This window comes from Ascidiella aspersa, chromosome 1 (genome assembly GCF_963924565.1).
Source record: "Ascidiella aspersa chromosome 1, kaAscAspe10.2, whole genome shotgun sequence".
Taxonomy (NCBI): domain Eukaryota; kingdom Metazoa; phylum Chordata; class Ascidiacea; order Phlebobranchia; family Ascidiidae; genus Ascidiella; species Ascidiella aspersa.
In genome coordinates this window covers 12,220,278-12,235,003 of record NC_139447.1, presented here as the reverse complement: position 1 = coordinate 12,235,003, position 14,726 = coordinate 12,220,278, and the positions used below count along the sequence as shown (strand labels likewise).

General features: G+C 35.2%; 1 protein-coding gene across 1 annotated transcript; it reads right to left on the bottom strand.

Moving 5' to 3' along the window:
- Positions 1 to 525: 525 nt before the first annotated feature.
- LOC146167550 (atlastin-1-like) lies at positions 526 to 7,531 on the bottom strand. The gene is made up of 11 exons (XM_083386009.1): positions 7,310 to 7,531; positions 6,161 to 6,283; positions 5,465 to 5,623; positions 5,315 to 5,362; positions 4,192 to 4,272; positions 3,792 to 3,912; positions 3,180 to 3,364; positions 3,043 to 3,114; positions 1,690 to 1,836; positions 1,576 to 1,635; positions 526 to 1,510 (listed from the first exon to the last, which is right to left on the bottom strand). The coding sequence occupies exons 1-11, from the start codon at positions 7,529 to 7,531 to the stop codon at positions 995 to 997; spliced, it is 1,734 nt and encodes a 577-aa protein (XP_083242135.1). The 3' UTR covers positions 526 to 994.
- Between the last annotated feature and the right edge of the window lie 7,195 nt (positions 7,532 to 14,726).

Genomic DNA, 14,726 nt, shown 5'->3' with positions numbered 1-14,726 from the left:
ACGACGGTATTATTAAAAAATTATTTTTTAACGATCTGATTTGTTTACTTATGTATACCCAACAGTTATTTTTTAAATGTATTACCAAGATGGCGGAAGAACCACGAGCTGCCAACATTGCAAGAAGAGCTCAAGTGTCTGCTGACTGCGCAAAGCAACGGCTGACTTAACATATAATGTCGAGTCGAGTCTTGATTAATGTTTGATAGCCATCGGGATTCAGTTACAAACTAAAACATGTCTTATCGCCAACGATTAAGATAATTATGTTAACCCCTTTCTCTTCAAATTGCACCAATCCGTTTGCAATAGAAAACTAACAGTGTTTAGACCTAGAATAAAATCAAAGCCGATACTGAAATATAGGTAGGAACAATGTTTACTTTTTACGTTTTTGAGGCTACTAATTATTAGGGCTATTGTCGTTTAATATCTTCTCAAACAAAATTAAAAAGCGGTTAGATTATCAGTGTATATTATTATTATTATTGATTGCAATATCAATTAAAATATGACGATGTACATATTAAAACTGGCGAAAACATATGTTGACCTAAATTAGATAACATACATTCACTCTGCCGTATTATTTACAAAGGTTTTTTTGTCGATCTGGGAACACAGGTTAATAGTAAGACATATAGTACAATATATCGCCATTTATGATAAAAGAACAACAAGCTACAAGATCTAACGACCTTTAAACATAAAAATTACGGTTATTTTACTATATGGGTCACCAAAGTTTTTCATAAAGGGCCGGATAACTGGAAGGCCTACGATTGAAAGCCAGATATAAAAACCTTGTAGATCTTTATTACCTTGATTAAGGAAAATGCGATAAAAACTGTTGCATGGTTTAAGAAATTGTCGTCTAAAATTTCATCAGAATTTAGTTTGAAATTGCATAAGACAACATTTAAACTGAAGTTCATTTATTTTAAGAAAATAGTTCGCGGGCCGGTATAAGGATAGCTGTTTGCTATGGGCCGCATTATTTTCCGACATCTTTGCGATTTGTAGCCGAGTGACTTGTACCGGCTGCATCTTCCCCCAAAAGAGCATCATCTTCGGTGTGAACGGCCAGAGCCTTGTTGTCAGCACCGACAACAGGTTCCATCAGCTCTGGTGTAGCGTTGGTTTCGGCCAAATTGTCAATGCCAACACCAGCCCCGAGAGCCACAACGCCACCTGTCGCACCGAGACCTGCAGCAACCAGCTCAGTGGCAACCACAGAAGCAGCAACCGCCGCACCAAAAGGGGGTATCAGCAAAAGCAACGGAGCTGTGGTAATGCCGATAAGGGCTGATGAAACAGCTACAAGGCGTGTTTTAATCTTACGCCTGTGAGAAAATTCCTTTTTCCGTTTTTCATCTAAATTTTTGACGATGCGATCTTTGGCCTCTTTAAACTTCTCGCCGTCGCCCAAAACAGTTTTTAATTTTTTGAGGCACAACTCGCAGTGTTTTTTATATGAATCATTGACCTTTTTCGGGAAAATCTTACCAATCTAAAAAATAATTACTTTTGTTTTTAATCTACGCTTATTTCTGTTTTTAAATCACTTTAGCAAACCTTTTCAACTTCTTGTGTAAATTCTCGAACAGAATTATCGTAAACAATTTCAGCCAGTTTCTAAAGAAGAAAAAAGTAAAGTGTCGTGCGTCACAGCGTAAAACCTCGTCATACCATATTTTCTTTCAAAATTTTTTCGTCAAGTTTCGGTTGAAATATTTTCCTTTGCTGTTCACTAAGCCGTCTAAATGACTCCATTGCGGCTTCTTTGGCTTTATCGTGAGCAGTTGCAAAATCACCGTCTTCTTCGTTTACAACTGTCTGAAAGTGGAAGGATCGACCAGAATATCCCAATATTAAGTAATTACGTTTTGGCTTAGATTAAACACCAAAATTTTAAAAAAATTGTTAACGCTTTGAATAAACTGGATGGAAAACGGAAATACGGCCAAAGTGTATGCTATTTGGGAAAATGCTATACATTCTCGCTCACAAAATATTGCCAGAAACGACCTCGTATTGGTCTGCACAATATTTATTGCGACTTCACTTCGTATAGTACGTTTCTAGCGTAAATTCAACATAGAACCTACCTCACATCAATTTCATCTAAAAAAAACATTCGTAATGCACCATACACGCTTTATATATTATTGCAGACTCCTTTAGGCCAGTGTTTCGAAATCTTTTTTTCACGGAGACCCAAATACTCAGCGTAAGAATAATAGCAAAACTTTGTCGACCCAATTCTCTTCACTGAACTTTTTGTAAGCGATCAATACATTAGATATTTTTATAAATAAAGTCAAGTTTAATTAATAAAGGCTATGTCTTCGTATTGCTTTCTCAATTTTCTCTATTTAGAAACTATCTCTGAAACAATCTCATTTAATCATATTAACTATAGTGCGGTCGGTGACCCAACTAAATCAAACAGCGACCTAATTTGGGGTCGCTACCCATAGCTTGAGAAACACAACCTACACTTTGTTTATGTCGGCTATGATGGGCTTTTTAACGTTTACTATTTTATTTTCGATTCGTTCTGCCGTGCATTTGCTTGTGGATGTGCAAGACAATTTTGTTCTTGCTTGTTAAGGCAAAATTGGCCTAATGTTGTTACATTATGTTATTTTGGCAGTCTTTGATAAACATGTTTTCCCGGACAAGGGAAGATGAACGTCTCGCGTGGTAAACAATAAACCTGATAATGTTTACCTAAATTGAACGGTAAAACATTTCCGAGTTTTTAGTCTGTTTTATTTTAAATGGAGCGATGCACCCTTGTTAACGCTTAAAGGCAGTAATTTTTACAAAAAAATCAATAAACGAAGTGGAATATGCCTTATTTAACAAGGGCAACGCGGGTATTTTGTCTGGTCTAAAATTCCCAAGATATCTGATTTAAGTTAACCGGGTAAAATCAACCCACGTGTTAACCGGGACCAAAAAATGTAACAAAAATTCAAATACAATTTACGAATTGCTGAAAATAACAATACCGTACAATGGATTAAAACAGATTACCTTCTCCATGATGTTTCTATAAAGTTGCACGCTTGTTTCAACAGTTTCCGAACTATTTTTTTCTTGAACTGCCTGTAGCATTGGCATTAGATAACATTAAAATGCTTTTTTTAACTAGAGGTAAAACACTTGCCTACCTCGAACACGTTTTTTAGCTTTTTAGAATCCGACAGTAATGCATTAAAGTCAAACATTTCCAGTTGGTTCAACATTGTTTCACCGTTAGTTTCTATACCATCGAAGACTTTTAACACCAGGTTTTCATTGGAAAATAGTAGTTCAAAAAGACCAGAAATTTGCTTTAAGGCAACATCATCAAGATCTGTAAAATGATTGAATCCTAGATATGAAGTTTTGTTAACGCAAAATTGATTTAATTTTTCACTTTTTCTGGCGTTACATTAAAAACTCGTGAAATGTGCAAGTTTATAGTTTTATGTTTTGTTTTTATTGAATAAAAAAATGGTTCAGGAAACATTTTTTTAAATGCTTATTAATGCCATTGTTTTATCACGATGCTTATTGAAAAATACATATTTTATATCCAAAGGTTATATAACGTTTCCTAATAAAACGCATTTTTTTGTATTGCTGATCCTATTGATAGCAGTGTAATACAGTATTAGCTTTCATGCCTTTGAAATGAGCCCGGATATCATTTTATTCTGTTTCAAGGTGGTTTTAATACTGCTGCAACCCATAGTTCATATCGTGACATTAATTGTTATAGCCTGCATCCTCAAACCTACCTTTTAAATTGTTGGTAATTGTAGTAGCCACAGCATCTCCTGGGTCTGGCAATAAGAAACATTGAACAGATTCGTATAAGTTATCCAATTGCTGCATTGAAAGCATGGAATCAAGTTGAAGCTGTGGAAAAAAATCGTTTAAATTAGTAATGATAAATTAAACACATTTGTTGTCACCATTCGCAAAAACATTTTACTAAGTGCCTGAAAGGAAACTAAACACTGGTAAATCGTTTTTTCGATTCTACTAAGAGTGGTTATTCTTTCAAGATATAAGCTATTTTAGGATATACTCACACCAGCTTTGTCTAATTTTGTTTGTAAATACCATAAACAATTTTAGATTGGAGCATTCCATTGTCACCATAATAGATATTCGCAAAAGTTAATATAGGCCTACCTTTGTCGTATATTTATTTCCTCCAATTACCCCAAAATCGTACTGTGGTCTTCGCCAATCTCGAACGAGCAGCATAAGCTTCTGAAAAAGTGTACACAATAATAGGAAGGGAAAAATTGAACCAGGGCGCAAGTATTTCTGTTTTTATGCCATAGTTCGAGAATTTAGGCAAAGGCCGCGACCCGAAAATTGGATCGTCGTTTAATTTGGCTGGGTCTCCGACTGCAGTAGGTTACATATGGTTTGATTTAATATAATCGGTCCTGAGCAAGGTTTCTTCAAAATTTTTGGAAACTGTGGCAGAAATACTAAGACATTTTTTATAAATATAATAATAAATTCGAGTTTATTCATTCTATATTACTATTAGTCGTATGTTTGTCTACTTATAAAAAGTTTATGGATCACAACTGGGTCGCCAAAGCTTCGCTGTTTTATTAACTCCTGATATTTGGTTAGCCGAGAAAAAAGTTATGCACCTGTTTAAGGTTTGCGAATCAAAATGTTTTACCTTATGGATCACACTGTAAAAAATTGTCTGTCACTGGTCAACATGGTCGTGTTCACGTAACTATTCTGTCAATGTGATATCCTAAAATAACTGATAATATTTTGGTATTTAACTATTGCCTTTTCATTTATTCAGGGTGACATCACATTCAATTTACAGAACGATTATTTTTTTAAAGTATGGCTTTTTGTAAAGAGTGTGCTGCGATTTTTGATTTCCTAACTGCCCGCAAGCTAAAACAAAATTAGCAGCTCTGGTAACGTAAAGAGTTTACTGTCAGACTTTGTTTCCATCATTTCTCTTCAAGCTTTCACTCAAACTAATTCTTTAAATCGACGGTTATCCACACTGTTTAAGGCAGAAAGAATTTTTTTTAGCAAAATAATTAATTTTGTTATCGGGATGTAATGTGCGTTGAAGGTAATGCTAACAAAGATTAACTCTCCCCTCACAGGTTTATGCCTTAGTCCTTAAGACGTGTAACTTGCTTTAGGCTAACTCAGGCTGATTTTATTTATTTAAATGAAATTTATTATTCTTTTTAACAGCTTAAGGTTGCAATGCCAAATCGGTTTTGTTGAGACTTAAATAAAAAACTAGAAACATACGCACCGTTGAACCAGGGATTCCTTGAAAATTACTTCGCAAGTTTGCAAATGTCTTAAAATAAAAAAGTTCTGTAATGTTCGTTTTCTTGATACCATTACTCTAACCATAAACAATTAAAGTTGCTTATATGAGACTAATAAACAAAATTGTTACCCCGAGCTCTTCAATAAGATGTCTGTCGATTTTGTTACTGCAGTTGATAATTTGATATGAGCTCAGTATGTTACAGAATGAAAACAAAAGCGACTCGTCTCCAAAGCACTGTTTCGTGGCGTGACTGCCCTCGACGTCCACCAGGAAAACTGCGACAGACTAAAAACAAACCAACTGCCAGGTGCGGATGCCGTTAGAGGGGGGCACGCGGTCATGCTCGGACCCTCATTTTCTACCTACTTAATTTCGTTAATACTTGTTTTAAAATTGTGCGCAAATCTATAACGTACACTACTCTTCAAATTAGAAAACGCAGTATATGCTTTCTACCTGGTTTATAGACGACAGCCATTGTTGTAAGCTTTACGGCCTTAACCTTTTTATGTTCATAACGCGCTTATTTCCAAACGAATTCGATCACACATATCGTTTTTTTTTTTTTAATATCGTTTTGTTTCTTTTCATATTATGACGTCACATCCGAAAGTTTGCATACATACACATACAAATCCGGGATCGGCCGCTACCAACTGCACATGTTATAACATGTAAAATGGCGCTTTGTATTTATCCAAACCTCAACACGCATTTACAGCTTTCACTATTGCTCGATGTTGTGAGTTAAATTACGTATAAAAACAGAATAAAAAAATAACTACATGGGTACGAGTTTGTTATATGCCTGAATGTAGTTACCTTCTTTTCTTTGTGCATCCAAAAAGGTTTTGTTGTCATTCGAATTCCTTTGGTAGTCGATGTAATGTCGTTTCTGCTCTCGAATATTTTTTTAAAAACTTGGTATTTTTCTTCCCTGTCATTCTATAATAAAGACCCGATAAATAATCGGTGATCAACTTGGCAAGATTTATTTTTAGTTCTTGGAATAGCGGTATTGTCAAAAGCTATAGAGTTAACTATTTAGGCCAGTGCTCTGCAACCCTTTTTGACACCTACTAATATACGACGAACGACAACACAAGCAATATTCTAGGCGCACAGAGAAAAAATAAAAATTATGAATAAACGCTCCGAAGGCGCAGAAAATTTGACGAATTACGTTATTTTATCTTCTGATTTGCGGTTTAACCGCCTTCCTAAAATATATTACGCCGGCAATCAAAGTCCGAAAAACTTCACCGCTTTGCGGATCACAAAAGGGTTTTTAATAGTATATTCGAATAATGAAACCTGACAATTTTGCTTTGTATTTTTTCCCAATTTATTTTTCGGAACAGTAGCCTTTAATATATACATACAAAACGTCATACATTTACAATGATATTCGGTGGGTTTATTTTTCACTTTGGTGTAATAGGTAATAAACAATTCTTGTATGTTTTTACTCTTTAGCGGAGTTAGTTAAAACAGTGCTTCTTAAACTTTTTTAGTTTTGTTCACCTCTAGCATTTCTCTCGAGATTTCATTCACCCTTGTCTCATGATATGATAAAACTATCTCGTATATACCCTGTATACACTGAAGCAGGCACGCCCTGCTCGCAAGCTATCATCCATTTCTAACGGTTCACCCTTATACACCCCTTTTGGTTGGTTCACCCCTGCAAAAATTGTATTCACCCTAAAAGGGTGAAGCATTCACCTGATTAAGAAACACTGAGTTAAAACACTCGTTTAAAATTTGACTTCCGGCGATAAAACGTAATATAGGTTTTAAACACGTTTCATATATCAAGGAAAGTTCATAAAGTTGCAGCCGGATTATTGCATAAGGCCAAGATACAAGTAACACATCTCCAGGAACGTCGCGGCACATCGTTTGCGGAGCACTGATTTCGGCACCTGGTGGTACTTTAGTAGCCTTGATACGTAAAATAATGCAGCCTACCTTTGAAACAGCGGAATGCCTTTCTCGCAGGAAATGAGCAAATATGTTGAGAAGATACGATTTTCCGCTGCCAGAAGTACCAAAAATAGAGTAAACTGCAATCGGACTATTTCTGACGGACTCTTGAGTCAGAATTTGCCTTAAAGCTTCGTGCTTATAGGTGTATTTTCCATCACTATTTTCCACGATATCAACAACAGATGGCAGCGCAATTGCTGCCATTTTATCAATTTTTTTTACACTTTTACACAATTGAAACAAGAAGATTACTACCACGAACGCAAGAGTTTACCTATATATAGGTAAAACATATTACAGTTTCAGAACACTTTTCATTTTGGTAGGAATTACTGCATGTCACAAATTAAGTCGTTTCGCGGACAATTGGATCGAAAAGTTTTTGTGTGTGACGTCATCCCATAAAACATCATTTCGGTATAAAAACTATTCTACTTTCACCACTGCTCTTACATCTTTTCCAGGTGAAATTTTGGTCGTTTGCGCGAATCCATAATGACTTTACGGCCATTGTTGTATTAATTATTTGTAACACCTTTAAAACGAGATAAACACAATGTTTAACTTTTTTGAAGTTTAGTGATTTAACCAGACGTTTAGATCACTACAGATTGCCTGGATCAAAAACAAATTGTCCTAACAGCTCATCGAAATGCCTTACAACGACGGCAAATTATCCATTCCCTTATACAATTGTAATATACTGTTGTCTCCTTTCTTAAATTGATCACAGCATGAAAGCGTATAGTCTTTACATATAATTTCGTTTTAGATTTAGAATTAGATCATATACCGGTCACTTTTTGCGCATACGCGCTAGTTTTTTTTTTCTTTTGCAGCACGTAAACATGTGGGCTGTATATACGTCAGTTGACTAATGCAGCCCACATTTAATGACCTAGGTATTGACTATAATATCAGTTGCCGTTTGTGTATTTATTACGTTTACTAACCTGGCTATTAAAATATATCGATATAATGCTGATCAACGTACGTCATGTGCCATCCTGATCTTTTCTGTTTACATACATAAATGTGCATATTGATTTCTTAATATAAAATGGTCAATGTTACTGTGCGCAACTCAATGGCTTGCTTCCTCATTTAAAAAAAGAAGTATATACAGTACACAGTTGTCTAAATCAGCACGTTGGTATTTCGAAATACCTGTTCGCGCTAAATATTCTCTTCATTACCACATCATTCCTAAATCGCGACCGTTTTCGCATCGTTGCATTAGCAATTTAGTTTTTAGTTTGACAGCCTTTTAAAATTCGGTGCAAAATCGTCAATGACCCTTGTAGCTACATAGTTTGTGTGAAGAATTAACTTTTCCCTTACCCTATTTCGTTGGATCCCAACCTTTTAGGCTTACGACACTCTACATAAAATATAAATAGTTTGCGGCACCGTTGCTAGCATTCTGCTATGTGCTTTTACTGTGATGTCACAACAATCGAAACAGCCCACATAAACTGTTCGTAATGTAAAAAAAGATTCTTGAACGTTTGCACTACAATCGTACACCATAAATTGCTTCAAGAAGCTTACCGATTTCAGCAAAACTAAGAGTCCTGAATTTGAAATGTCTCTCGGCGCACCTAAAAGGCAAAATCGTCACCCCAGAGTAACGCGGCACCCCCGGTTTGGGAACCCCTGCCCTATTTACATAAAATTACTTCAGCTCCTTTACAATATTAACGTAACCACACTGCAAAAGAATGACGATGAGGTGGAACACGAACTTTTTAAATAAAACTCAAATAAACAAACAAAGTCTGTTGCTGCCTATCTAACATTTAGCTTCCCTGCTCTCCTATTCATTACGAAGTTGTAAGTTTAAATAACACGTCATGCACGATAAAATTGTTTCTTTCGCCTATATGCGAAGGAGTCAGTAAATAGCGAAAGCAAAGAATCGCGATTCGGTTGATCATTAACGCTGTTAGGGGTTTTCTCTGCCAGTATAAAGACAATGCCATGAAGCATTTTTCCAGAGTCAGCAATAGTTTTAAATAGCATGATTTAGCCCTTAACTTTATATCAAAACGTTTTTATAATTTATGCCTAAAGATCAACATGTTTTGATCTAGAAAATGCGTTTTATGTTTTAGATTTAGCGTTTTAGGCTGTTTGAATAATAGTAAGTTCTTGGCTTCTTGTTGCTTTTGTGATATGACCCGTACTTCAGCAAAAATATATTGTGAACAAAACAAATGTTTTACTATAAGTCATATGTATACAATATACATATTGTTTTTGATTTGCTTGAGTCTAGTGGTTTTTAAACTTTTTTTTAAACCAGGCCCCTTTTTGTAGTTTAAAAAAAATTATTTCTCGGGACATATCTTGTTATATGGGCCGAAAATTTATTTTCGGGGCATATCTTGTTTTGCCGCTATTCTTTTTTGGTTTGTATGGTTTTTATGGTTTGCTTGGTCAGTTTCAGACCGATTTTTGTCCAGATCTTTCAAATGTTCAGACATGGCGTAAAATGGTATGCAGGTGCGTATAAGAGGTTTAGGAGTCCGTACCCCTAGGCGCCTCTAATTGGGGAAAACAATAGTTTAACGTAATCGTTTTAGTCACTTACAGCTATCTAATCCTGTCAAGCGGAAAAACTTCAATACAGAATGCGTTCATATCACTTGCTTTATTCAGCTCGCGACAGCGGCTTACATCCTGCTGCGCTTTATTGTCCCGCGCGTACAACGTTCTTTGTGCGAAGGGGCTGTTTAGTTACAGTGGGCGCGTGCGACTTACCTTTTAGACAGAGATAAAAACAACTTACGGCTCTTACTAAACAGTATATTTTACTGTATCAAATTTGAATGCGAAACCTTAGGGCAGTGTACACCTCTCTGTTTGCACCTGTCTGGTATCTTATTCCAATCAAACATATCAACACCAGACCTACACGACTTAATATTGTACAAGGGTGCAGGGAGGAAATACTTACGTTGAATGCATTATTAGGGATGACGTTATACAGTCACGTCATAACATGGTGTCATACAAAAATATGCCTTAAGAACACTGTGTTTATTTGGTCTAAATTGGCGAATTTTTTCGATTTTAACAGTGGCGTACTAGGCACATACAAGAGTTTTTCGTATTGCTCGTAACAGAAATTTATGGAGTAAAAGTTGGCAAAAGTATAGTAAACCATAGGTGTTAAACCAGTTTTAAAAATTGATTATACTTTCTTTTTAAAGTTGTTAGCTGGACCAAATTTAATAATATGGTTGTACGCATTATATACATAAAGATATAAAATATATTGGCTTTTATTGAGCAGGTTTTGACGAACAAGCATTTTGAGCTAAAAATGTCTACAAAATAGGTTCAAACAAAACTAAAAACGGAAAGATTCGCACAAGGCGCGAAATGTTTTGATTTTATATTATTAAAGTTGGCAAAAAATATAGTTTGGGCATGAATTAGTGTTCTATACCCACAACTTAGGTCTGAATCAAGTGTCTCAGATTGTTCTGACTGAACATAAGCCACATCGGTCGTAAAAGCAGCAAATAAAAATAAAAGCGCCCCGATACCGAGAAGCAATTACCAATCAAACGAATGGCCCTAACGCTTAAAAATCGCAGACAAATATGTAGCCAAAAAGTTTGCAAATCTTTAATCAAATTGGTATCCTAAAAACTTGCAAATTGCAAAATCGTAAACCATAACTACATATGTGTAATTTTGATGTATTACATAGCACATGATAAAAGCAGAATTACCGCCAAGCGTATGCCATATGGAACCAATAAAATCAGTATACACAAAGTAGTTGTTTAGGAACTCACGGCTCGCGCCCCCTACCCCCGGTTAAGAACCACTGCTATAAGCAAACCATGCATTTCCACTTACAACTTGTGTAAAAATGTGTAGATAGTTCCACGTTAGTAAGCCACAATCCTGTCAAACGCGAGTGTTTATTGGAGTCTTTGTGACTTCCGGTTTAACTTAAAGCGCAATTTCCCAGAATTGAAGAGATCTATTGAGTTTTCCGTTTTCGATGTAGGCTAAGCTATAGGCTAATGTCCTTACGCTGATTTTAGCAGCCGTGCTTGTGGAAGAATTGTCAAACCCTAAGCGCTATAGTTTCTATTTTCTGTGTTTTTTGAACTATTTATGAATTTTCTACTTTTCCTGTAGGTAGTTTGTTGTTTGTTGCATAGTAAAAAAAATAATTCACTTCGAAAGCACTTTGACTGTATTTGTAAAGTGTGGATAAAGTTGTTGCTGAGACAGAATGTAATAAGGTCATGAAAAGTACGGGACGTGATTTTTGTTGGGTGCTACTATAGCAAAATTACGCCATACTATGACATCAAAAACAAGTAACTTAACATAACTTTTGTGGCATGTCGATCTCGTGACAAATCCGCCCTATACAACAACCAGATAAATCCGCTTTTAAACACAACGGGATACGAAAAACGAACAATGCAGCCATTGCAGTGTAAAAGTGAAATAGCACTTTAAACAACAGAATTGCTACTTCGCCCGTTACGCAATGTCCCCTTCATTGTTCAGTATTACCATCCCGCCGTGTTTGCAAGATTGAAGAGGATGCAAGATTTAAGTGCTTTTTTCCGCTGTAGTATACTTTAGCATCCTTCCGAAATACGAATGAATGAGTTTCAATTAATGTGATAACGACGAAGTCCTTACTCTGCTTTCATATGCTACTTCAGATTAAAACACGGAATAGATAGATATCACTTTATTTGTAACACCAAAAAAAAGAACAGACGAAAGTCATTTTCGCAATATTTAACGTTCCCAGGTGCAGCGAATAACCAAAAGGTTGTAATAAAAAAGCAAACGTTTTTTGTTAAGTGAGAATACACGGCGCGTGATAAGTATATAAGACTTTAGTTGGATTTAGTGATGAAAGTAAGACGGGACGATCCGAAACGGTGTTCCGGTAAAAATAATTATTGGTTGCCTTATATTGTCTTTCATAGAGCCATATCAAAATTACATGTTATTCCTGTTTTAATCATGTAGGTTACGGTAATTGCAAAAAACGTTTGCATTTTCTTGCTTAGTGTGATGTCGTTTTTCTTCACGCGAATCTTATTTTGCTTTTCGTTTTGTTTAAGCCCCTTTTGAAACAAATCTTTCAGCGGAAAAGCACGTTAGTCTAATTAACGATCTAAAATAAGAGTTTTGTAAATGCGCGTTTTGCACTTCGTGCCAACTTTTTACGTTATTTCGCTGCACCCATTAGGACGTGGAGATAATATACAGTGCTAATCTTGTTATGCGTCCAAAGCGTCAAGTTTACTTTTAATTTAAACGATTGGCTAACTGAAACAAACTTACGTATTTTTTACGCTTTGCGCCATTAAGCTTCAGTTGCATGATTAGACATCAGTTATAGTTGCAACAATATATAATTGGCCCACTATAAGAAACGAATTACCCGCGGCAAAATAAATTAAGACAACGCTGAACCAGACTTTTCTGAGGTTCACATTTAACACTTAAGTGCAGATACGGACGGCGTTCAGCCAGTTAAGTACTTCTGTAATGTATATGTAATGTATAGCGCAAACACTTTGTCGCCACCTCTCGACCGAGAAAAGCAAACGTTTTGAGGTTGCCTGTTTTATGGCGTAACCTCCTGGTGTTATCTTTAAAAAAATCCTGCGTACAATAAGATTTATTCTACTTTTTTCCTTGGATTTAATAAATACAGTTCAACGAATTTTTGACTTGTAAACCTATAGAAATTTCTGATTTCTATAAATGTATGCCCGACTTGGAGAAAATTCCCTAAAAGAAAACTTAAAGCTCATTAATAAAATTGAAATTTATAACTACGGCAAATTATTTGACCAAATGTAACGCAGGATAATGTATGTCCCAGGCAGGATAAGGTATGAGTATGACGTAGTCGTAATGCTTACTGCAGCTATTTATGTGGATTAGGGTGTGGGTTGGAGTGGGTTTATAGGTATTATTTAAACTTGCACCTGAAAACGTTTATTTATTTTATTCTAGCAAACCATTCATACACTACAAAAAACGATGACTTAATATAATCACTTCGCACTAAACTGTCTTAAAGTAAGCCCAAAATTTAATGAATGACTTAAAAAGTTTTAAAAACGGGCTGAATGTAAATCATAAAAAACATATTTTTTTTAGTCGAATCTAAAAAAGACTCATTGTAAGACATAATGAAAAAGTCATTTAAAATGGATAAATAATAGCCACAAAAATCAACTTGTTATAAGTCAAACACAAAATAGACTTAATGCAAGACATAAATAACCAGCTATTCAAAATGACTAAATAATAGCCACAAAATATGACTTGTTATAAGTTAAATGCAAAAAAAGAACTTAGTGTAAGACATAAAAAAACGTTTTTAAAATGGCTTAACTTAGTGGTGAAATCTGACCGAAATGCAAAAAGACGAACTGGTGAGTGTTTTATTTAATACTCATTATTAATTATAAATTGTAACAAACTATGGAATATTTGCCGGTTTACGGATAATATCGTCCGCTATTTATTCCTTCAGATATTTTAGAATTAGTAAGTTTTGGCCGATATTTGCTAAAAGTTTACTATGAAATACTATTGTATAGCACAGGGATGGCGAACCACTGTCCCAAATTATTCGTTAGATAGCACTATACTCTTTAAATCAGGGCTACCCAATCTGTGGGTCGTGCAAAAGTGTTTTAGGGATGACGAGTAGGCCTACAATAACTGCACTTCAACAAATGAGTGCAGAAAAACAAACAAATAAAAGTATTTTGTTTTTCTCTGTAAAACCAAAAGGTTGGCAAGGAAATTTAAGGAAAATTAGAAGCCTTTAAGGAAAATTAGAAGCTTCCAGACTAAAAATTATGAAACCCCTGGTTAAACCATGCTGAAAAGCTTTTTACTGAACTCCTGTAATCCTATAAAAAATGCTGCAGCATTTTATTACTATATTTAGGTTTCTAATATTCTTGGGAATACCAATTTAATAAACCTTCAAAAACCTTGAATTACCAACCCAGACAATAACACTTAAAATGACGCAGCAGCAAAGTTTCGCATAAAATCAAATCTATGATCCGCTTGTGCATTTTGCAAAGATCAGTTCCCCTTTTCCCCCGTTCCCCTTTTTGATGGGGGCAGTATAATTGAAATGTACTTTAATATCTATTTAAATAATAAAGGATAAATAAAAATTTCAATAAACATAATTTTTCGCGCCCTGCATATAAGTTTTAACTTTATTTTGTATTGTGAAAATTAAGGCATAAGGCATTCAAATTACTTGTAAAGAATCCCACTTTCACTGCGGTATAGTTGATCAAAACTGTTTGCATTGCTACATCCAAGTGTTTTCGGTGAGCTTACTTTTGCGCTATATAATTATGTG